Raw genomic sequence first — 26,226 nt, 5'->3', positions numbered from 1 at the left:
AATCCTGTACGAATAAAACTTACTGACTTTTTATTTTAAGTAACAAAATAGCTTTGTTGTATTTGATTCAGTGAAAAGAAATAGTTTCTTTACCTTAATAATGTGTTGTTGGTGTGGTGATGTTAGTATGCTCTGACCATGCTCTGATTGAGTATTTTTTTCCATCCTGAAGTAAGTCAATTCAAAAAACTTTTGGCGCTTTTGGAACTTTTAAACATATTGGTATTGGCTACAGGATACCTATTGGTTTCTCTGTCTACGCATTGATTTGAATAACTTGAAAATAAGAGACAGAAAATACGATGCGCCTTATTTGGTCATACAAGTAAAATTATTTATCAATAAACGAGACACAAAAACAAGCCGTCATAGTCATATAGCGCTTTTTCTATCTTGCTTACGTGTTTACATTTTGCATTACAAAAAAGCGGATGTTTTTCGTAAAAACGTCAAAAATTACGCGCTATTTCGTAAATGTAAACATAAACAGTTTATGTATTTTATCTGTGAATTATGATTATGTTACGTATTCAATGTTAGATATTATGTGTTTTCATTAAAAACAATGGCTAGGTAGCATATAACAATGGATTCTGACGACCCGAGAACACCTTTACTTGGTAAGTTATGTTTATGTAATTTATGAAAGGTTATTCTCGCATTGTTATTTAATTAATACGTTTTATAAACTTATACATACCATAATATGTTATAAATTTATTTAGGTTCGTATGTTATGTTCGATTTAGTATTAATTTTGCAAGGACAAAGTTTGGAAACTTGCGTACGAAGTATGTTACGAATTAGTAGGCGTATTGTTATTTGTCGTAATAATTGTAATCAGTTGATTTAATAGAGCGTTGCACTTTGTTTTGCACTAATTACAACAATTTTTTTTAATGAAGATTTCAGTCTTTATGTCTCAATACTTTGATGCATAAGAACGGTTCATATTGTTACGCCTAACTATACTCTTCCAAGTAGAATAAAGGCTCAACTTTAGTTACGTAACACCAACTGGCGCACTGAAATTTCTTTTGGAGATAGTGGTAGTAAAGAGGTGTCAAATACAAAAATTTCAACTTGAAGAAATGCTTGTAAGATATGTATTTCTCTGGTCATAAGGTCTGACTTTGCTTTTTTTTATTATCTTATTTTTAATAAGGCCTGTAACACTTGAGTGTCTACTCTATTGTGTTACCTCATAGTGAGAGGCAAGACCTCACATATGAATACATAGTTTTAGCCTTCTTCGCCAACAGGGGGATGATTCATGTAATCAAACCGTTACGATATCAAAGCGATTTAGTTGTTGAACTGCTTTTTCGTATTCACACGTCACAGTGAACGTCAATGAGTCCAATTTTAAAGTTGTTCAACCCAAATGTTGTTAAAGCATATTCTGGTATATGAACCAAACTTAAATCGACTCTAAACAACAAGTCATACGTATTCTGCTAAAATTTTGACAGTTCTTTCAATAGACTTTCGATAACTAAATGTAAAATTAAACAAACCAAGATGTCGTTCATTAGTTGTTACATTTTGATTCTACTCATATCAATGTTCATTCAAGTGTAACGTGAATACCCATTTTGGACAGGACTTCAATCGAATGACTACGTAACTTCAACAATATTTTTATAGCTTGAACTTACGTGAATCGCACTACAGGTCACTCGACGCAACATTTAACTCCCCAATCTGCCAAATATCCTCAAATTGAAACTGGCTTCTTATAGTCACGTAATGGCCACATTCCATCAAATGTAGTATATCTTTAAATTTGTTACAAGTTCGCTTTGCTCACCCAAACACACATATTCCATCACATGTTTACTTATCCTCTTGTACATTGAAACAGGTTTCTTTGCTTCAAATTCAGGTTGCAATTATGTACATATTTTTATTTAACAAACTATACTTGAAATAGTTTAAATGGTGTTTTTTTATTATTTTGTAATAAAAAAACATCATTTAACTGTCTGCGATCAGTCCCTGAATTATATACAGATCCATGCTTTTGTTTTATATAGTTTGGAATAAAAAGTACTAACTTATAATAAAGAGTAAGTTTGGAACAAAGAAGACTCTTTTGTTCTTAATCATTAAATGGCTGATTGCGTTCTACTAATTCAACTTTCCAGTATTTTTTACTTTTTCAAACAATTTAAGCCACCTAGATGCTTTTCGTCAACTGGAGATCTTGCCAATATATTTGTATGTAGTGATAGTCATGTATTTCCTGGGCTCTAACAAATCAAGGTGAATGGACTATGGTCACCATTTTGGAATCCCTGAAGAATTTCCTCATTAGAGGTGTTGGCAGATCCCCATAACTCCAAACAATAGCTTCTTCTCAACTGATAACCTTGACTTTGTACCTATTGCCCACAGCATAGATCTGAATTTGTTGCTCAAAGTATCCCGTTTTGCTTTGATATGATCTTCCCATGTTAGTCTAAATGATTTGATACTTACTATTCATTTGGGCTAAGATTCCTCTAAGCAGAAAGGGTAACAAACTCTTTGAGATGCTCTCTGTAAATAGATATTTATTGAAATAGATTTTTCATAAAAACAATCTGAGAGAACTAAGTGGATTGCTCTCATGCATTTTTATCACTTGTGACATTTTAAATAAAGATTTATGTGTCACGGTAATTTGTAACTTCGTAAAAGGTATTAAAAATCAACAGTAATCTTATTATCGAAGTTATTGCTCCTCAAGTTAATTGGGACATTGTAGAGACTTATTTTATTTTTTATTCTTTTATTAGTTGTAACAATATTTCTTATTCTTCTTATCTGATTACTATTCTTCTAAACATAAATGTACTGTGACGCCAATTTCTCGGCGAGACCCATATCGGTTTGAACACATGTTGGCAGAATGATACTAATTATCCATTTTAACAATCAGAATGCTCACACAAAAGAGGCAGATATTTGCGTATCGTAGTAAATAAAGATGAAAGATTACCTACGCTTAGCGATAAGTAAGGTAAATCTCCTTTGATCGGAAAATATTAAATGTTTCTTTAAAGTCGTAAGATTAAGAATTATTGCAGTAGGTAGGTAGTAAATTTTTAATGTCTTATTTCTTAATCCAGTTAATATAGGTATAGGTGTATTTTTTCATTTGAATGTCATCTGAAAAGAGAATAGTTATATAAGCATTGTAACACCATGCATGCATATTCGTTTCTTCCTCGAACCAGCAAGATGTGGAAGTCTTCCTCCTGAAATATTTCCCTCGCTATGACATGGGATTTTTTTTTATAATATTAAGTGTGTCAACAGGGCTCTCAAAGGCTGACAATGCGTAGGCAGCTCATCTGATGTTGCAGACTACTACTCATTTGCTCCTACTTCACATAAAAAGTTAACAAATGAAAAGTGTTGCTCTACATGCTTTATGATTTTGATTTAGGCCCTACTCTGCAGTAATAATACTATTATAATAAGATTTTATTGGTACAAACAAGCAGATACCAGAGACATGGTTCTTGTGGCACAATTTCCAGCTCATTGCTTGAGAAATTTGGTCTCCGACTTTGGAATAATGTCATAACTATTTATCCGTAATTGCAAGCTACATATTATTTTCGACGCTACTTCCTTAACCAGACGAACCTGTACCTATACTTCGAGTGTGTCTCCTTTCATCTCCATAAATCGTCCATATGATTGAAGCGTATGTGGCATTTTCAAGACTGTAGTGATGATTCTCATTGGCCGAACAGTTCATGCATCTCGTCATAGGCAGCCAATGAAATAAAAGCTGTGACGTCATAACGTGCATATTTGACGTATATACAAACGTACAATAAATTATCTAAATTAATATTTAGATTGACAATTTACGAAAAAGATTGGTGGTTTAAATATTTAAGGCCAAGTTTAATGATACAGTATAATGTTACATTATTTATGTGTACATTGTCGTTAGTTAGAAAACGGATTTATTTAAAATATGTATTAGGTACATTTCGGAGTTTATCAATATATGACTGCTCTTTTGTGCGATGGTTTAATTCAAGAAAGAGCAAATCAAAAGGATCAAGAATAAAAGATAGTATGTGGAAAGATTGGTATGCGTGGAGAAAGGAAAGGAGGTACCTATACGAGGAAAGCAGCAATTGGAAAGAGACAGAAAAGTAATATATAGTTATGAATAATTTTAACCCTAATATTAATCTGTCTTTTAACCTAACTTATTAACAATAATCACAATGATTAATAGTACTTATTAAAGTTTACAGACACTTAGTATATGTAATTAAATTATACATACAATTTCTTTTTATGATCCACACAATACAATATAAACATTTATCTTTTTTAATACTTACGTTCATAATCTCTATTAAGTGCTGATGCGCTGGTTTATTTGTCCCACTAATGTATCACTTTATGCTGAACTGATTTTAATTACCGTTAGGGTGTTACTATAGAGACAAGCTAAGCGAGAATCGATTAATGTACTTATCACTTCATTGCCTCGTGAAAATATCGCTGCTACACAATCATCAGTTTCAACACATCTGTAAAGTTGTTCTTGCTTTGCATTGTGATGAAATTAGGAATTGTAACTTTATTATTTTATAGTGATCGTACTATAATATAATGAAATATAATGAAAACTGTAATTTGTGGTTAAATTCTCTTTCTAAAACTTGTTTGGGATAAATAACTACGTATCACCACTCTGCAGGGAGGGAGAGGTAGTGTAATGACAAGCTCAGAAGATTTAAGATCTTATGTCACAAGGCCGGCAATGTACCATCTGTCTTACCAGTTTAATTTAGAAAAAAAATGCGAAGATTACACACTAAGTGATTTTGCAGGAGCCAAGTTGTAGCAAATGCAGCTTACAAGGCCTCTAGTCTCAATTGTTTTTTCTGGTACCAGATTTCTAAGCCAGCTTCAGGTAGTACAAGTATGCCGAATTGCTGAGGCTTGTTTATTTGAGCGGAAGTATTTTTTTGACGCTCATGGGCAACCATTGTTGTATGTCAAGAAAAATATACAGTACGTAGGCCATAGCTCTCGCGTATCGCAACTGCAACTGTTGAACGTTTTCAGTTAAAGCAGCTATGTTGTCTGCGAACCCAATGAATTATAATATATTATCACCATTACATTTGACATCCCCCTTTCTTGATTCTACTGCTTTCCTGATTGCGTGTTCTACAAATGTATATAATATTAAGTATGATGTATGAGAGTCTGATTTTTGCTGTTTCCCTTCTTTCTCTTATTGTCTCTTATTCCCTGTACAGCTGGTAAATTATTCTTCTATAGCGATAGGTAATAGGGATAGATAATACAGGGGTATTGTAATCCTTTTATCAATATTTGCATCATTATCTTCCAATCAACTTTATCCAAAGCTTTCTTCAAATCTATGAAAGCTAATAATGTATCAAGGTCCATCCCAACTACCATAAAAATATCTCTACCATGAGTTTTTACTACTGACGGTGATTGTAGCTTCGCTGTTCTTTGGAACGCGACCTCTACAACAACCGCGTCGCTAATTACCTACTGTAATAGACTAGTCTACCTTACCCACACGTGTTCACTCTGCCACCTGCTCTCGCCCTAGATTATTGCGTCGTGTTACAAATAAATTAAATATATTTTTAACTTCATTTTTTACTTAAAAACCTCAATTTTAAGGTTCAAATTATATTGTTAAGTGATTATGTAATTAGAGTTTTATGTTTTAAAATGAGTGGCGTTATAGGTAATTATTTTATTTTTATTGTTAAGGTATTTCCTTAGTCGTGTTTTTATTTTTTTGTCTTGATTACGGCGAAGTTGGATTCTTTTTGTTTTTTTGATAATAAGTGACTGGACGAACAATTCTTGCGCCTGGTGGTAAGCTACACGCCTATCTGTATCAGTTGTAATGCCACTCAGACGAAGGTCACTGCCGCAGATGCCGCAGAGGTATTTAAAAAGTCGTTGAAAAACCAAATACAAAGATACGACGCAAGCACATAGAAAAATTCGTGAGGTCCGCTGGTGCAGTCCGTGGCTTAGTTGGGTATAGCGTCTGGCACGGTATCTACAAGACGTCGTTTCGAATCCGGCCGGTCGAAGGATTTTTTCTGAGTGTTCGATCTTTGTATTAATAATTATAACAAACTAATGGAGTGATTTCTGATAAAAATAATTGAATATGAATTCAATAAAAATGTAAATAAATTGTGATTTTAAGGAGGTCCTTTCGCCGCCAACCGGTTTCATCGCGTGGCTGCTAAGGTATGCAGCATAGAATCATGGCGGCGACGACTTCCGATTTCCATCTGGTTGCCCAAGTACAGCGTGGAAAGCTTGATACGAGATGCTATAGCTGGTAAGATTGATGGAAGGTTCAAGCTGTGGTTTCAGTGACAAGGTTTTTCCGTGCATAGCCCGTTTCTATGGGGCCTATAGTTGGGCTTTACGAAATGGGGCTCTATGAAAACAGGTTAGATTTTTTTACACTAATGACTTTGACACTGGCTTTAATTTAGACTTTTTTTTAATATACAGTTGATATAAAAAAAATCGTTGGTATATTATTACGTAAAGTACTTATTGAATAGTATACCTTGTAGAATTTCGAGGTAAGTTTGTGTTTTTTTTGTATCGTGAAAATTTTTAGGGACCGTGTTTTCACACCGTATAGCAATCAGTTTATATCCTCAATTTTACTAATTTTTTTTTCACTAAGTGATTGATTCAACACTTCATTGTTATGCGGAACCAACGAAACCCATTTGATGTAGTATAGACTCTCAAGTTCAGTTTATGATATTTTTTATAAATATTGTGGTAAATGCATTGACTTACAATTATATGGACGTCGGGTCCGCGCTAAAAAGTGTCCGAACTTATAGGGCGTTAAAATCGTATACAGAGCGTCATTCATGCTTTATGTCTTCGTTTGTTCGACTGACAGCGAAGCAAGCAAAATTAGACAGTACTGCGATGACATTACAATTTAAATTCAACGTTTTAGCTTTTTCATATTCCTTTACATGTCACTACGTTTAAATAGGTTGACTTGGGACATTTTTTTCGTGGTTTTTGTATTAGACCCGTCGTCCATTTATTTGTAAGTCAATGGGTAAATGTGATATATAAGCCTATTTACAAAGAGCAAACCCTAGAGTTTCTTATCCATTTTTCGCAAGGGAATCTGCTTTACGAATAAGTTAGTGTTTAATAACTTTGACGATTTCAAGTGTAATTTGCTAAATAATTAAATAAAGATATTTTAATTACTTATTTTCTAGGCATAACGGTCGGCCTGACGTCCATTCCACAAGGGATCGCTTATGCTATAGTCGCTGGATTACCGGCCCAGGTAAAAAAACTGTAAAAATGTCCCCTATTTTAAAATCTGTTATTGACGAGTACAAGCTGTTAATTTGATTCCGTTACACACGAAAACGTGCTTACTTTTAGCGCAACATGCAGATATTTATTCTTCCTTCGCATTTAACACAATTAAGTTGACACTCATGTGTAGTCTGTCATTTTTGAAGAAGGAATAAAATGACAGTTCTTTGCGTAAAAGTGGTGCCCGCTTGCGAGCAGCTAGTGATTGCAGTCCATAAATATTCTATCGACTATCGATTGAATATTGGTCAAGCTTATGGGATAAATTGCCGAACTTGTTTCATTTGAATTGTCAATTTTTGTAAGTTACATACATACATACACTGTATTCAGAACTATGTTTATGAAACAATAACAATAAACAATGAGGGGACATATTTTAAAGTTTTTCATTTTAATTCAATATAGATAATCAAATCCGGCTATTCTGGTTAAAATGTATATAAATGAAAATTGATCTCGATATTAGTAGGCCATCTGTGAAAGTAAGAATAAAGAAGGCAATAACGCAATTAGTAATCATTAGCACGTCGTTTTATTTACAATTCAGTCTTTTTTTGGCAAAATTTTATCTTCTATCATTACATAGGGCGCACTATAAGTTTCCGGAACTGGCCACTTACATAAACAACATTTAAAAAGTAATTACAACATTTGAAAATGGAACTTTGGCTGTAGAATACAGTTTGTTTCATCTGACTGTCACTTGTTTTTACATTGTGGCGTCATTTTAGAAATTGGTTGTCTACATCACCATGGATTTAACTCGTGAAAATTTTTGTAGTATGATTTTCTACCACTTTAAGTGTAATTTTAAAAGCAGTTTCATTGCGCCTGTTACCCTGAGACAAGTTGACAAGTTCCGTGTGCCGGTAATTTGTGTGAAAGTGCCTCGATTTTGATTTTCAGTGCACCCGGTAATAGATTAGATAGCATTTACAATTAATGTGGTAATCTGACTTTATTATTTTCGGTATTCTGTAGATTCCATAATAAGACAGTGTCTTCAGCATTTCCACCACAGAACAATAAGTACAGTAGAAGTGGTTAGTTAGCGTCGTACGCGTGCCAACTATAAGTCTCGAAAGACCTGTTTGAGCTCAGTCCCCCCATTTTCGCTTTGTATGGTATGGTTGTGTTATGCTTTCGCACAAATTCTGTAAAACTGCAGAAAAATGTATCGAACTTTCAACGATATTGCGACTAGATAAAGTTTAAATTATATTAACAATCCAGAATTTGTTATATCTTTTTAAATTAGAAACTATGACCAATCGTTATCAAGATTATGTATTGTTTCAAATTAAGAAAGTGTGAGTTTTGGCGACAGCGGTTCCGATAGTAATCGAGGCATATGACATTCCATTTTTTTTTCTGCCGTGATTTCCACCAAACATGCTATATTTCCAGGTGGGTCTATATTCAAGCATATTCCCCGGCCTCGTGTATATGGTCTTAGGGAGCTGCAAGGACGTCACTGTCGGGCCCACAGCTATCTTAGCCGCTCTTCTGGCCAAGTATGTGGCCAAGAGCGCTGACTTCGCCTATTTGGCTGCTTTTCTCTCGGGCTTCATTATTTTGTTGCTGGGAATATTACAGTTAGGTAAGTGATTAATTAAAGAGTTTTTTCCACTCCTGTACTATAATTTCATGAGCCATATCACAAAGGCGCTCTTTTAGTTCTGAATCAAAACTCTATTGTCTATGATACTCGCTATTGAATTGAAAAATTTTGATTATAGTTCTGTACACAGAGACATCAGTTGACAAGTCCTATGTGCCTGTAATTTCACAGTATATTAACGTAACCGGTAAAGAGCGTGCCTTCGACCGTAATAGGCACTCGTAGCTGTTACGATACTCTGTTTAAACTTAATTTTGTATCCGATTAAGACTGGCAGTACAGCTCCTTTACCTATTTCTGCCCCTAAGCAGTGATGTAAGCGTTACTGCGTTCCAGTTTTGAAGGGTTAAGAAAGGACTGGTGAAATTACAAACACATGGGACTTCGTAAAATTTTACACCTGATTTTTGCGACTAAACTGAAGTTTGCGGTGTGTCGGTTACCACGAGGCACTACTTGTTTGTCCCTCTGTTGATATCATAAAAAAACTATTTTATGTTGGTATGGGAATTTGAAATTAATTTTGCTTTTCGTTTTTTTCGTAGGCTGTGACATACAGACTGATATGATGAAACTATAAAGGCTTCTCGTTTGTCACGGTGCCTTGAAAACTTTTACCTTTTGCCGTTGGAATCAGAAGAATATCTATATATTTTTCCGCATATTTACCTGGTAAGGGACTGACTGATATGACTATCAATTTCAGGGTTTTTACTGGACTTCATATCAAAACCGGTGATCAGCGGATTCACGACGGCGGCTGCCCTGCAGATCGGTGCAGCGCAGTTGAAGTCCTTATTCAGGATATCAGGTAGGAGGCTACAAATTGCTACCTCTACATTCTAATCATCTCCCGCTCGTAGTTAATTGTAAATTCATAGCCATCATCTTCCATCTTCTGATCTCTTGGTACGACGAGGATTTAAGTTCTTCTGGCCGATTTCAAAGCGTGTAAAAAAGCTCTGGACGTACGAATAGATAGTTTTTATTTGTTTTATTTATAGTCAGGTTACAAAGATCCTTAAATACATACCTTTTTGACTAACATACATAACAATATAATAAAACTCTAATTACTAATAATTTACACGTAATGATTGAAATGTGTGACGCAACGTGGGTGTCCGGTAACCGTCCTCGGAAACGTCGGCACATGACGCCCTTCGGCCAAAATACATCCTTCATGAAGGTCGACATTCTCGACAAATTCACAGGTAGCATGGTCTTTCACCCGTATATACTTACTCCACAATATCCGTAGACTCTCCCTCCGTATGACATAGGCGTGAGACGCGCGCCCTGTAAAAATTGTGCAGTGTTTCAAGCGGCCTTAAGACTCTGGTTAAATTGACAAACTTTGGCGACTTTAATGTTCTAAACGTAATAAACAGTTTAGCGTAGGGTAGTAGGGTTAGCGCAGCGCGGAGGGATGCAGTGTCTAGTACCAAAGGCAACGGCGTTAGTACACTTAAGTGCAGTTCAATGCCAGGTAGCGTTGCTGGTGCTAGAAAAACAAACCTTCGATCGTATAAAACGCATCGGTCTATATACTAGCTCGTTTCGAAATACAACTAATGCCATCTAGCGGTATGCGGTGGAACTAGATATAGAAATTCTCATAGTTGCTACATTATTTATTTTAAAATTTATAATGTAAAAAAGTGACTTAAGATCAACTGACCTTAAATTCCACAGGGTCGTCAGGCGACACCTTCATTGACGCTATGGTGAACTTCTTCAAGCACATCAAGACGGTGCAGCTGTGGGATACGATCCTCGGAATCGTTTCTATTATCGCATTATTATTGTTCAAAGTTAGTATTTTAACGACAATAACTTATCTTGTTATTAATAACAATAATAATTTACGTTCTTGGTGATAACGGTAATGATAAATCTCTTTAAAAATATTGGTAATAATACATTGAAATAAAATTTCACGATTGTCATAGATTATTTGATTTTAAATCGGAACTTAGACGTGTGTAAGACGTTTTTTATTTATATTGACGTCTCGAACGTGTACCAGTCCCATTGTGACCATGGACGTTGCAACGCGTCGTCGTCAGACGTTGCAAATAATAAATATTAGACAACGTCATATACGTTGCTCCGATGCGAAAGTACGCAACTAAAGCACTTTCTTTTCATTTAACCAGAGCGTTTATCGCTTAGCGATAGTGGCAGCTCCATCTTTACATACTATCGTTAGTTCTACTTTAACTAAAGCGCTTGTGTTATGGAAAATAGAAACAACGACGGTACATGCCACAAACATCCTGACCCGAGACAATATAGAAAAGTTTTACTAATTGATTTGGCCGGGGATCAAGCCCAGGACCTCAGAGATGACACCATGTGCAAGTCACTCGACCACAGAAGTCGTCAAATATGTTTTATACACGATTATGTCCTGATTTTAAAATCAAAGTCGGGATCATCAAGTAATAATATAAGCCACAAATAGTGATTTTGACAGCTGACACGGGAACTTATTAAAAAAAAAACAAATTGACGTTAAGTTTCATACTTTTATCTAACTGAATATCTTGTTAGTTTGATGAATTTGACTTAATGTTTACAAAATTAAGAAATTCATAGTTAATTTATATGTGTGTAAAGATTATAGGTACTAATGTATCTAATACGGATTATTCCATTTATGGAAAACCAAAGTTTTGGTAACAACTTGCCAAATATATTCCATACTTGTGTATTTAACGTCTCATATACTACATTTTTTTGTGCTGACATGGCCCTCTTGTGAGTGGGAGTGGGTCCTTGGGGGTCGATCGTATGACAATGATTTAAAGTGTTCCATCACTGGAAATCATCGTCATACATTTTAATAGTTGAGTAGTGGGCAATGACTTTTACTCTGTGTCTGGCAGTGGCGGTTAATGCAGTGCATTTATTCTTAAGGAAAGGGTCGGGAACTTGGTTTGTCATGAAATTTCTAACACGCAGGTTTTGTTACTAATTTTTCTGTAGTGGTAAATATAATTTTAAAAAATATGTATAAATCAAACTGCTCACGTTTCGTAAATCCTAGTGGGCTCTTAGTGAGAATCAAACCTGGGTATCCTAAATAGGAGACATAGATTTAATTAAAAAATACGACGACATAGATAAGGAAGTCTCAGGTGCGATGCTCGGTGGAACCAATTTGGGAAACGGAACTTTTCTAAATTGACTCTTGGTTTGAATCCCGGGTAATGTGTGGTTGCCTGGCAAATTATTATTATTATATAAAAATGTTTCCAGAGAGCAACCCTAAGGACCACCCCCTCTGCCACCCCTTGCCGCCACCGTGTCGCGAAAGTGTTGCTGTACTCAGTGCGAGCTCGCAATGCTATCGTCGTCTTCATCGGGACTATACTAGCATATATTCTGTATTTATATGGGATTACGCCGTTCGCTCTTACAGGTGAGTTTTCATACTTCGAGTCACCGGACGAGAAGCGGGAAAAACTGTTTTGCTAGACCAAATGGTTTAGGTATTTACTATTAATTAACGGTCTACAAAAATATACGATACACTTAAGGACACAGTCTAAACAATGTGCTAATGTGTTACACAATAGGATTTACTTTATCCGGTCTCATATAAAATCCTGAAAACGGGTTAAATTAAAGTCTTGAACGAATTATTTAAGAATAAAATATTTACTGTTGTACATAATTTTTAAATGAAGATATTTCTCTTTAAGTACTACAGAGAATTTGCTAAATTTTGGTTTTCATCTGAACCCAACTAGTTATTTATCATCATCATCGTCATCATCAGCCTATTGCAGTCCACTGCTGGACATGGGCCTCCCCTAATGTGCGCCATTTCGGCCGGTCCTCAGCTTGTCGCGTCCATTTCCCGCCAGCAACCTTTCGCAGATCGTTATCCACCTGGCCGGAGGGCCTCTTACACTACGCTTGCCGAGTCGCGGTCTCCACTCTAGAACTCATTTTCCCCATAGGTTATCGGTTCTTCGACAGATAGGGCCACCCCACTGCCACTTCAGCTTGCTTATTGCACGAGCTATGTCGGTGACCTTGGTTCTCTGTCGGAGAACCTCATTACGAATTTTATCCTTCAGAGAAACTCCGAGCATAGCCCATTCCATAGCTGGACTAGCCGTATTGTGAGTGTCCACGTCTCGGTTCCTTAAATCATAACAGGCAGGACGCAGTGGTTGAAAACCTTCGTTTTCAGATATTGTGGTATCGTCACCTATACCACAAAATCAAAAAAAGAAGACTCGACGTAGATTCCCAAATGCTGCCCATCCAAGCTGAATCCTACTCCTGGCTTCCTTCTCGAAATTGTTTCTACCTAACTGCAGAATCTGCCCGAGGTAAGTGTATTCGGAAACAACTTCAAGAAGGTGGCCATTTACGACTATGGGTGTCGGATCAATGTGATCATTGATCATGACTTTGGTCTTGTCCAAGTTCATGCCGAGACCAATACGTCGCGAGGCGGACACTAGGCCGTCCAGCATCTGTTGTAGCTCCTCCATGACTGCAATGTCATCTGCAAATCCGTTTATGTTAATGCCCATACTTTTCCAGTCCAGCGTTTTAAACATATCCTCTAATGCGGCTGTGAACAGTTTCGGGGATATGACATCCCCCTGTCTCACTCCTCGGCGTAATTGGATGGGTTTAGACTGCTGGTCCTGTACTTGGACACTCAAAGTGGCGGCGTTATACAGACACCTCAGCACTTCGATGTAACGATAGTTCACTTGGCACCGCTGCAAGGATTCCAAGACAGCCCAGGTTTCGACGGAATCAAAAGCCTTCTCATAGTCCACAAAGGCTAGACACAGGAGCCGATTGTACTCTTCTGACTTCTGTATAATCTGCCTCACTGTGTGTATGTGGTCCATGGTGCTGTATTCCCGTCGAAACCCGGCCTGCTTCGGAGGCTGAAACTCGTCGAGTCTTCTGGCGAGACGATTCGTAATGACTCTAGAAAATAAATTCACATTTTTCCCAAAATTTTGCAAATTGTCCAGCGGTTTAACGACACACCGCGTCGCCGTTAAAGCAGCGTTTATTCTGGCAGAGTTTACACCCTTTCAATAGTTGATACAATATATACATTATATAGTTGGAACAACTCCTTTTTTTACTTTTTCCCCTTCAAAAATCAATTACATACTAGAATTTTAAATTTTAGTACGTAGATGGGAAACGATATGTTGGAAATCTATTTGGAATTCATAATAAATCGAGCACAGCATCAAATTGTCATCAAGCTATTAGCTCTGAACGCGAATTTTCGTAAGGAAGTATTATTTTAGTACTTAAACTAGGCGTTGTACATAATAGTACCTACTTTATGTGACTGTTACATAATGAAAGCGAACGAGCCGAGAGGCGAGTTTCATAAAAACATCACACGAGTGTTTTAATGCCTATTTATGTACAGTTACATACACTGCTTTATCTATACACGTATTATAAGCTGTCTGTGATGTGTTCAGGAAAGGCATGTTACGACTGGCGTAATGGCGGCACGCACAACCGTAGTTCGATATCAAGTACCGTGTGAAATTTGTCAAAATTGTTTGCTATTGACATTTTATTTCGAATAAAACTTCATCTCGACTGATATTAGAATTGAGGTCGAATAAAATTGTTTTGTTTTTCAGAGATGTTCGAAATTTGAATGTAATAATAAAATCGAATATGATGTTATTATTAAGCAACAATAATATTTTCACAGATAAGAATTTTGTTCTAACAAAACAGATTATCTTTATGCTGGCCGTAATTATATATGAATTAATCAATTACGAACAAGGGCTTCAAATGCGGGTGGCGGTGGCGCCACCAATGGACAACGAAGCTAACACTGGTCAAGGTGTATAGTATTTTGGAGGATGATATAATGCACATCCTAGGGATGCACGATTTTTTGCTTTGAATAGTTTTTTTGAATAGTAATGGAACGTATGCCTCTGAAACGATCCTCAGATCGCATGTCTTCTTTACCTTATAAAAATCGTTTCAAAATTAATTTCGATAAAAAAAATTGTGACAGTCTTTTTGGCTTCAGTAGGTTACGTCTTCCATTTAGAGGTTACGTCTTTTCTCACTGGCTAGTATCAGCCAGTGAGAAAAGACGTTCAGATGGCACAGAAGTAGCATCAATCGCCAGATATTGTAGAGTTATTGTACGTAGATGTTACCAAACTGACTTTCTTGCAGGTTAGTATAAAATAGAGGTTCAGAAATAGACTGTTTTCTTTTAATTATTAATACGATCTAGACGATTTGCCTTAATGTTGAATTGATTTAATTAAAAATTGCATTGAAAAGATTCGATTAATAAAAATGCCAGATCATACATCCCTTGGTGAAGTACGTACATATTACTTTTAACATATTATTGCAACGTTACATTTGCAGGCAAAATCGACGGCGGTCTTCCTAATTTCGGCCCGCCACCGTTTAGCACCGTAGTCAACAACAAGACGATAAACTTCGAAGAAATGCTGTCTATATTCGGAGCCGAGGGCCTAGTCATGCCATTAGTTGCCATATTGGAGAGCATTGCCATTGCTAAAGCTTTTGGTGAGTGAATGTGACTGTACTATTCGCTCATTGTACATTATACAGTCAGAAATAAATTGTACCATGAAATTTATAAAAAAATATCTGTAGAATTAACCTTAACCCACGCTGAATTTAAAATGCTCTTTGGTTTGAAATTGAAATTAAATTGATTGCTGAGAGAATGAAGAGACCTCTTATAAGGTAAAACCTTCTACAATCTCCTAGTAGATTTTACTCAATCTTTGTTTAAAATAAAGTGGTAATATAGTATAAAAATCTGTTACTAATTTAAATATGGATTATTAAAAATTTAGTTCAAATGTCAAAATTATAATGTTACGACCTTCGTGGTCGAGTGGCTTACACACCGGTTTTCACGGTGTCGCCATCTCTGAGGTCTCGGGTTCGATCCCCGACCGGGTCAGTGTGGAAAAACCAACTTTTCTATATTGTCTCGGGTCTGCATGTTTGTGGTACCGTCGTTGCTTCCGATATCCATAACACGAGAGAAATTTATAACGTGTATTTATTGTCATGACTTATGTATTCCACTTTTTAAACAAGATGCGATTGCGCAAGTGCTAGAAATTAAGGGTCGTATTCCAGAACTCTACTCAGTGCTCAAGTCAGGATTGCACTGGAAACACAAGCACTGGAAATACGACCCTAATGGCAGGGACTTGAGTATGATTTCGAGCGCTTTAAACCATACTCAAATCCTGACTTGAGCATTGAGTAGAGTTCTAGAATACGACCCTAAGACATTCTATAAAAAAGAGCCCGCAATCCTAATCCTCATTTGTTTAATCAACAAGTCTATATTGACTGCTTGTGTACGTTTTTTAATTTGTGTTTGCCACTAACTTCTAGCTGGCAGTACGTCAGTGGACGCTACTCAAGAAATGATTGCCATTGGCAGCTGTAACCTGCTGTCATCTTTCGCGCAGTGCATGCCAGCCACGGGCTCTTTCACCAGAACCGCCCTGAACCACGCCAGTGGAGTCGTCACACCCGCCGGATCGCTATTTAAAGGTGATGAAGCTTTTATGAAAACACCGCTCTTGTATTCAAATACACTATTATTGTTATTTTATTACGGTATACTATCTGTCACATACCAACTTGACCCGGTACGTTATTTGCAACGGTCGAGTATACATGCAACTAGAAATAGAGAAGAAATAAAGGCCGTGTATTCCTGGCAATTCATCCGGCAAACGGGACTTATATCACTTTTAAATATCAACTCTCTTTTGCGCTGAAACCACAAATTAGAAAGCTGAAATAGTACAGCGCCAACAAGTGATCTGTGTGTACGTCTCCGTATATTCAAAACATTTTCTGTATTTATTGTAATAAAGATAATATTGTCTTTAACAATGGGGGCTGTTGCATTCGGTGGTGTGAGAAAAACAGCAAAACATCTAATTACAAAACAAACGGAGTAACATTTCCTCGGTAATTAAATATTAAGTAACTATTTTTTTAATTTTCGTCCATTGTAGCAAATCTGATACACCCGTCAATTGTTTCGAATTCGGGCTGGCCAATCGACGCGCAGCTGTCACCGTAATCTTTTGGCAGAATAGTTTTCAAACAAATTATATGACATTTCGTCTCTATTTCTGGTTATATACTCGATGTCTGTAACATACAATCTGGTCCCAGTGTAACATGTCTAACATAATCTCTGTAGGGTGGGTACACATGCATGTGAAAAATATGATCTAGGCATGTCCCCGGTATACTATCTGTCACATACCATCTTGCTCCGGTATATTATCTATTTATCCCACACAACCTGGTTCCGGTATACTATTTGACACATCGTATGACCCGGGTATGAAATCTGTTGCGTACCATCTTAACCTGGTATACCATTTGTCACCTCACATTTGCCGCATGTTTTGACAGCTGCACGCGTGGTCTAACAAAACTTGACCCACACTGTCGAAACGATAGAAAAAGTAGACTATGGTATAAGGTAACTTAAGGTAAAACTAATTATCTATTTATTTACATTTCAGACAACATTTAGGTCCACAATTGTGTTAGTAACTCGTAGCCTACATTAATATTTAATAATTAACAATGATTTTGTCATTTGAGTGAGTTTCCACATCAAAGGACAATCAAATTTCGTAGATATAATCTTCAAGATGCTGTTACTGGTGCCCCACACTCTGTTTATAAGCGAGTTCGTTTTCTCGCGTCATACCGCGCTGAAACTGCCTGTGCGTGCTTCAACGAACTTGCTCGAAGCACTACAGAATCGCGGCAGCTGCAAAAGCACTCTGAAGGCGTTATTATGTTGGATTATTTAACCTTACCTACTTCGGTTTGGAAGGGTAAGGGTGCTGGTGAAATTACAGGCACATGGGACTTGTCAACTCATGTCTCTAGGTGAGGGGCGCTATGGTAGTGCCCCTCAGGTTTCAGTGATTTAAAGCTCTGAGGGGCACTGCAACTGTTATGGAAAGACGTGTCGCTTACCACCAGGCGCACGACTGGTTCGTCCCGTCACTTGGTATTATTAAAAAAAAATGCGCAGAGCATTGTAAGCCCTTTGAGTTTATCCAACCCACAGAATCGACGAGTACAGAGAAGTGCAGAACGTTTTAAATAGCGTTATTTGAACTTATGAATTAATTACGATGTTTTCTTTCTTTTCAGCTACCCTAGTCTTTCTAGCAGTGACGTTTCTAGCTAAGGCGTTCTACTTCATTCCTCGCGCGACTTTAGCCGCTGTCATCATGTGCGCTATGATCTCCATTATCGAGCTGAAGATCATCAGGAAACTATGGAGGAATAGCAGTAAGTTTCCATTTCTGTACTATAAAAGTCAAAGTCAGATGTAAAAAAAACCGCAATTTTATAATCTACTGCTCATTCATTGTGCTGACTTCCCTGAGAAGAACGAGCAAGAAACTCTAGGGATTGCTCTTTTCAAATAATCTTAAATGCTATGTGTAGCGGTACTACCGAGGCGTGAGCAATACCGAAGGAAACGCACTTACAGTTTAATTACACGATACTATAGTTACCACAGAAAAACAGAAACATTAGTAACAATAACAAGGCGCCAAAAACAAGTACATTTAAATTTAGAATAAAATTAAACTTATTAATAAATTAATAAAATATAAAATATATATACAAAAAAAGTCTTATAGTGACTGCTGCGATTCGCTACACTATGGAATACTCTTTCCATTATCTAACGTAATCTACAATTTTGTATTTAACGTAGGTTTTAAACTTAGGAAATGATAATCTTATTATGTGCTCCGATGTCTTATTGTAAAAGTCCGGAATCTTATTGTATCTTTTTCGCTACAGGGTTCTTAAAAGTTACTTAGGTCGGTTTTAAGTTCATCTTGTCATAAATAGTTATATAAGCAAATGAGATTATAGATTTAACTGCCTCCGTGGCCGAACGGTTACCACGCCGAACTGCCACGCAGAGGTTTCAGGTTCGATTCCCGGGCCGGAAGAAATATTTGTATGGCCTACATACCCTCATTTCTCTCGTGAGTTTGGGTGTCATTTGTGGTTTCCCTGGTGCGGGGCTATGTTGATTGTGTGCGTAAAAAAAAAAAAAGATTTAAATGTAACTAAAGATTTATCATTAATTACGGGTTTCCTTTTTATTTTCCTTATATTTCGGAACGGTTACACTTCGCGTGGTTACCGGTTGACAAGGCAGAGGCATTTTTTTTAAATAGCGCACACACTCAACATGCCCCGCACTAGGGAAACCCTATGTCGCGGGTGCCATGGAGATGCACATAGACACCAACAAATTACTCACGATAGAAATAAATGTAGGCCATATAAATATTTCACCCGGCCCGGGATCGAATCTGGGACCTCTGCGTGGCAGTCCGGCATGGTAACCGTTCGGCCACAGAGGCAGTTACATTTGACAGCTTTACGTACAGATCTATATCAAAATCAGCTTGTGCATCGGGAAGATGGTTTAAAGGCACGTATTCTGACGAATTGTATACCAGTCCAAAGTTGTTACTTGATCGTTTTAACCAAGAAAAAGTTCGGTGTCTTCACATTCTGAATACAAATTGTACTGTTCCAGAAATGGAGCTAGCGGTGTACTGCATAACAGTGGTAGTGGGGGCCGCAGTGGGCCTGGAGTACGGCATTTTAGCCGGGGCGGCAGCCGATGCACTTAGGGCGCTGGCCGCAGCCGCCAGGCCGCCGTTGCAGGCCAACGTCTTCAAGGTTCATTACCCTTTAACGTACACAATTATTAAATTTTTTTGTTGCCAAAAATTGTGATATACAAATATCACTCATACGCACACTAACACGTATCCAAACACGTACAAAATAATAGTGTTATGAAAATTGCATAAGGGTGCGGGTAGTTATCAACTTATGTCTCAGGGTGATGGGAGCAGGCCTTCACATCTGTTGAGGTGTAAAGAGGTACTACACTTCGTGTTTTTAAACGAAGTTTTTGTACGGGTAAAGTGATTACTTTTTGATTATTTTTTTTTCTTCTTTCCATAAAGGAAAAGGCAAAGGTTTTACACCATACAGCCAAGTCTTGGTACATTATTCTTTTTTGGTACATGAAGTTGAATTATGTTTCTGTAAATATGACCGCCACAAAGAGGATAGGCAATTTGAGGCGGCGTGCTTGGATTGACTCGGGATTCTTTAGAACCGATACGGGTATTTTAGTTCGACATTCGTATAATTTCGCGTTTTAATCTTCCATTAAGGCACAATAGCACTATCCTATTCCACTTTAAACTAGATTTCACAAAATAATTGAAAGTCAAAATAAAACCGATACTTTTCCCTCCAAAAGGTCCAGAGCGAATCCCTTTTTTGATTAAACAGATCACTGACACGAACATAGACGGTTGAGTGACGGCCAATTTGCACTGCCAATTACAAATAGATTAATTAAATGAATCGATTTGTTTAATTGAATCAGTTGAAATAACTACTAGTGGTTGTAGTATGCACATAACCTATAAAAGCAAATTTAACATTTCCGAAATGTTAATTTCAAATCTTCCTCAGATCCTTACACTTAGAATTCGTTCGTTTGTGATTAAAATTTTCGATTTATTAATGGATTACAAAAACTTTAATTGAATGAATTAGTTGCTTTAATTTCTTACACCACTATGCAACCATAGACTATTCACTATTTGAAAACTAACCTCACTTTTGGACTAACATTTTTCAAATAAGATTTTAATATGTTATTCAAAGTAATATTGCTGGAAATAGTGATATCAAGTCGAAATCTTCAAAATATACCTGAAAGTGTTCTTATTCCATTTATTTGATGATTGCTTTAGAATTTTAACCAAATCGGTTTGTTTATTTTTCACGTACATGGATGGGAACAGACTTTACAACTGTTATGGACAGGCGTGTCAATTACCACCAGGCGCACGACTTGTTCGTTCAATCACTTGATAATCATAAAAAAGCATTACTGTTGAGTTTTGACGACCTCCGTAGGCTACCGGTTGGCAATGTGGATTCTAAAAGAGAAAGTTCCGAGTTCGATTCCCAGTGGGAAATAAACATTTCAAAAGTGGTTCTGGTCTTTGAAGTAAATCTGGTCACAGTAGAGAGAATTTCCTATTTTGATATCAGTTAATTGATGGCACTTGTTTTTGCATTCGCAGGTGGGTAACGTTGACTGTCTGTCGATAACGCTGGTAGGCACGTTGTCGTACGCGTGTTCCGAGTACGCAGCGGAGGAGGTACGCCGGAAAGTGGGCCCGCGTACTGCAGTGGTGGTGCTGGACGCCCGGCAGCTGCACGCCATGGACATTGGCGTTGTTGAGGTTTGTACATCATCATCGCATTTGAGAGATACATAAGTAAAAAGCTATGGTAGCCTAAGAAGCCATAACTAGTTAAACCATTAGGCAATGGTTGTAGTAACCAGTTACGCGGTCAACGATTATCATCACCTGAAGAGGCTGTCGAAGAGTATGAAAAATATGTTTCAGAGATTGTCCCGGAAGAGTGGCATAAATGTTTTCAAAATTGGTTCATTCGTATGAAAAAGTGCATTAACGCTAACGGAAAATATTTTGAGAAACAATAAATTCATTTCTGACCATTTATAGTATTTTTCTTATTCATTCCGGAAACTTATAGTGCGACTTACGTATATATCGTGTAACACGCATTGCAAACAAAACATAGGAAATGAAACATTTTTTTCGGATCTATATTGCGTCCATTTGTTTTTTTCAACCTTAATATGTGGGCAGAATATCCCAAGAAAAGTTTATCGCTATCGGATGTATAAATAATGGAATACAAGCAAGACAGACACACATCAATTTTTATGTAATATAGATTGATATTTCTTTCCAGAACTTCATTTCAATGATCATGGACATGGAAAATAATAACCATCATAGGTTTTTGCTGTGGAACTTCCCCGAAAAACACCATCAATTATTCGACGACCTCCAACCTGGGTTTAGAGAGAGGTTCGTCGCTGGACCGAGCATAGACCTACATATACTGGGTACGTGTTGTTTTATGTGATAAACAGATTCTTAAAATACAGGGTGACTATTAATTTGACGTCTGAGACTGTCGATTGTATTTCGAAAGTAGTATTCCATATTTGTATGCTACGCATTTTTACAACTCAAATTATAAACTCAAAAATTATTTATGGCAATTTTTTTCATTTTTGTAGTCGAAACGTAAGAAGTAAAGGGTGATTAAGTAATCTCAAATAGAGAGGACTTGATTTTATTAATAACGGTCATCGATCTGCACAAATTATACTAAGCTCAACTCTACAGTGTTGCCATGTAACCATAATAAAAAAAACTGTTGGTTTAGTAGATTTTTTATACTTTTTAACAACTGACTTGAGTCTCAAAAATCAGAAAGATATTGAAAACGTCAATCTCGACATTTTCGAGAACGAGGTTCCCTTGACGAAAGCTCTATATGTTAGGTATTAAATAATTAATATTCGTTACAATTGCAAGTTATTTTCATTGCTGTTTTTAGGAACGATGTGACATTTTTTGCAATGCTAACTAATTTTTAATATAGTTTCATTTTTATTTTTCAGCGCTAGAAGTCGACAGAAGAGAACAAAGTTTCAATAACATTAATTTTCAATAGACTTACTGTTATCAATTTTCGACTATTGGATGCGTTGGATCGGTTCGATTGTGATAAAAAGCAAGTGTGATTTGTGATTGTGATATGTTTTAATTGCGGCCAATGTAAATGTAATGAGAAATATGCGACTGCGAGACGACGGTACTTCCAACCTTTGTTACCATTTTGTAATTAGAATGAATATTTTTATTTAGAAATGTATAAATATTGCTCCAAAGGACACGTAACATTGACCAAAGTGACTTATTTGCCACCTAGAAGTATGATTTGTTAGAAATTACAAATTTTAACGAAAATTAGTTATTTGTTAACACAAGATTCTGAATAGAATTATGTAAATACATTTTAACAATTACTTGCATACATTAAATACTTAACAATTACGCACTTGTTTGTGTGAGCCTCGTGTCCAAAAGTACACGAGGGAAAATTTCAACGCGGCCATTAAGGTGGTATCGTACTACTCGAACGATTAAAGTTCTGAAATAAAAGAATCATAGACAGGACATGAAGAAGAAGACATTAAAATCATTTTGACAGACATTTGTGTATATATAAGGTGCTTACAAATTAAGTACAGACTATTTTAGATACCTAGAGTCTTTAGTTTGCATAACAAGGATGAATTTAAAATACAAATCAAAAAGATTTGTTGCGAATTTTTAAATTTTACATTTCCGCACAAAAAAAAAACTGTCTAAATAACCAAGCTATATTAACTATATGATAATATTCTAGAACATTTAAATAATAAAAATTGCCACCGAAATTGGGTGCAGAAAACTAAGCCGAAAATTACCCTATTAATATCTTCAACATTGCTTTGTGGTGTCATAACGGTTAATTATGAGCGGGAAAAACTGAATCTCATTGTAATTAAGTGGCCAATTATAGCTAAACAGTTTCAAAAGAACACTGAAGACATTTTAAACACTAAGTAGTATTAGGATTAACTGAGTGTGTTTAGCAATTGACTTGTTTTGTTAAATTTCTCGAATAACTGACATAGACTTATTGGCGATTATCTTCTTTCGAAGTCATTAATAATGAGTTAAGTTATTGATTCCAAAAGTAAACGTACCTAATTTGTTAGCGCCCTGTATGTAAATACGTTATTCAAGTATTCTTATTGCATACAATTTTTTTTTTTTTTTTGACTTTACAATTATGATTATTATGAAGTTCTTAGGTGTTCGCGATTGTTACACATAGGAAATGAAACTATTTTTTCGTATCTCAATTGCGTATTATGGTTTTCTTTTTCAAAGAAACCAACGTTTCGAGGTCTTTGTAGGTCCCACGGCCATGGCTGGCTGAGATGGTAGTAGTCAACCAGTTATGTTTAACCTGAATGCAAACCACGTAGACATATGTAGAGTGAAATATAGGGTAAAATGGGCCCGAAATGTTGGCATGTTTGAAAAAAATAAATATAAGCAATTTAAAAATAAGTTTCATTTTAAATTATTACTATTCATATTTAATTCAAATCTCTATCACCGCGTTTCAATTGTAGACTGACTTATATTACATATATGTATGCGTGACCATGTGATATTTATAGTATAGTAATATTAAAAAAACACCTAGTTAAATTTTATGATTATTGTTACCTAGTGCATATTAGTTAATACATAGCCTTCAATTATGTTTGTATGTCCAATGTTTAGCCGGGCAAAGCGAAACTATGCTTTTTTGTTACTTTCAACTTGTTGCAACTTTAGAATGAAAGTGAATCAACACATAATTCAAACTTTTTGGGAATACGCAAAATAGGCTTTGAGGTTGTGACATTATTTAACTTATTACTCTTGTAGTGCTAAAGGTAATGGACATTGTTAGCCCTGGAAAATAATGAACAAGCATTCAGCTTTATAAACTAAAAAAATTATTCTGATTATTTTAATATACAACCATTGATATGAGTGCGAGAGCCTGGTTATCTGTAACCTAGTACAGACTCCAGCTCCCACTAAGGAACTTGTTTTATTTTATATGAAATGTAACTATAGGCTCAAATCTACTCGCTGTAAGGTCACTTTTTACAGAACATTTCTGTTGTCATTTGACGTAATAAAAATTAATGTCCACTTACACTAAATTTTAGTACGTCTTAAACCAATGCTTAAATGGATAAGACACTCTTAACACTATGTATTAAGGGTGTCTTTTGCATTGCAAGCTTTAGTTAAGATATACTTAACACTCTCAGAGTTATAGAACAATTCATTTTTTTGTACTAGCAGACCATGTCAGCTGCCGTCGGGACACCCTCAAGCTTTATCAGCAGGCGTTACGCAAAAACAGACGTATTTTGAAATGAAAACGTACTCGTTGCCACAATTCCGTAATCCCATTGGTTGACCATACAAAACTACTAATCCCCAATAAGGGATCCATTGTACGTGAGTTAGTTAATGGTACGGGTACTTCTTTCACCAGATAGTGGTTGGATATCACCACTAGAGACAAATACTTGATCAGCTGTTAGTAGACGATCTAAACAACTAATATGTCGGCCTGCTGGTGTAACCTTTTACTGCTCAGGACTAGAAAAATTAAAACAAATTTGGATTCCTGCGTTTGTTACGTCGGCGGCCCATATGGCTTGCTGGGTAAAGTTCAAAAATACGTAACGGCTTGCTGCACTCGCTGTTTTTGTGGGCGGCCGGCGCCCCACGTGGCGCTGAGAGTGTTTAGTGCAAGTGGATATAAGTCTCTTTCATTTTGACCAGCTAGGCAAGATGTTAAGTCCTTATAAAGAATAATTACAAAAGAAAGCACTCTTAAGTATTAAAATAAGTCGCATTTGTAAGAATTTAATGATGATTTTCGGAACGAAAACGACACGGTTGCTAATCCTGCACTTTTTCGCGTGTTGTTTTCGCAAATGCAGATTCAACACTAAATGCGTCGTTTTATTCGAATTAGAATTTCAAACATATGAAAGAGACCAATATAGTGAGTCTGTGACACTCGAGCTACAATGGCTTATTTTTTCAGATTAACAAGCTTATGAAATATGATTTGTAAAGTCGTTTACGGTATAAACTCATTTTTTATTTTTTTGAATGAGGTCACATTCCTTCTAAAGGTGCGTTGTATAAAATTTGTGTTTCTACAAATAAATGTAGCTCCATGCAACTGCCTTCGTGACCGAAAGGTTGCCATTCTGGACTGCCACGCAGCGGTCCTGGTTTCGATTTCCAGGCCTACAGAAATATGTGTACGATGTACATTTATTTCTCTCGTGAGTTTGGGTATAATTAGTGGTTCTCAATGTGTGGTCCATGGCACCCGCGACGCAGGTTTTCCCTAAAGCGGGGCTGCGTTATTATTAAATCTGCCGCTGTTAGTTAAAACGGCGCTTGTGACGAAAATTAAAAACCGAGAAAATAATATTTTTTTTAAGTTTTATTGAATGTCGCCACGTTTAACCACCATGATATTTAATTATTCTGAAATTTCTTGTCAAGTTTATTATAATTAATACA

The 26,226-nt window shown here is 36.4% G+C and overlaps 1 protein-coding gene across 1 annotated transcript; it reads left to right on the top strand.

Annotated features, from left to right (window-relative positions):
- The first annotated feature begins 566 nt into the window (after nucleotides 1-566).
- On the top strand, nucleotides 567-26,226 carry LOC113233757 (sodium-independent sulfate anion transporter-like). The gene is made up of 14 exons (XM_026468946.1): nucleotides 567-620; nucleotides 6,230-6,367; nucleotides 7,293-7,363; nucleotides 8,809-9,001; nucleotides 9,729-9,833; nucleotides 10,718-10,836; nucleotides 12,287-12,449; nucleotides 15,437-15,601; nucleotides 16,454-16,615; nucleotides 18,257-18,397; nucleotides 19,677-19,822; nucleotides 21,256-21,417; nucleotides 21,959-22,115; nucleotides 22,680-26,226. The coding sequence occupies exons 1-14, from the start codon at nucleotides 587-589 to the stop codon at nucleotides 22,730-22,732; spliced, it is 1,809 nt and encodes a 602-aa protein (XP_026324731.1). The 5' UTR covers nucleotides 567-586; the 3' UTR covers nucleotides 22,733-26,226.

Source organism: Hyposmocoma kahamanoa, unplaced genomic scaffold, assembly GCF_003589595.1.
Source record: "Hyposmocoma kahamanoa isolate Upper Pololo Valley unplaced genomic scaffold, ASM358959v1 80, whole genome shotgun sequence".
NCBI lineage: Eukaryota > Metazoa > Arthropoda > Insecta > Lepidoptera > Cosmopterigidae > Hyposmocoma > Hyposmocoma kahamanoa.
Note: the sequence above shows the minus strand (reverse complement) of the source record. Positions and strands in the feature narration are given on the sequence as shown.

Excerpts from the sequence above, each read along its gene's own strand:
- LOC113233757 (XM_026468946.1), top strand. The coding sequence starts at position 587 with ATGGATTCTGACGACCCGAGAACACCTTTACTTG. Across the intron at positions 19,823-21,255 it reads TGCAGGCCAACGTCTTCAAG|GTGGGTAACGTTGACTGTCT; the intron begins GTTCATTACCCT and ends TTGCATTCGCAG. Across the intron at positions 21,418-21,958 it reads TGGACATTGGCGTTGTTGAG|AACTTCATTTCAATGATCAT; the intron begins GTTTGTACATCA and ends ATTTCTTTCCAG.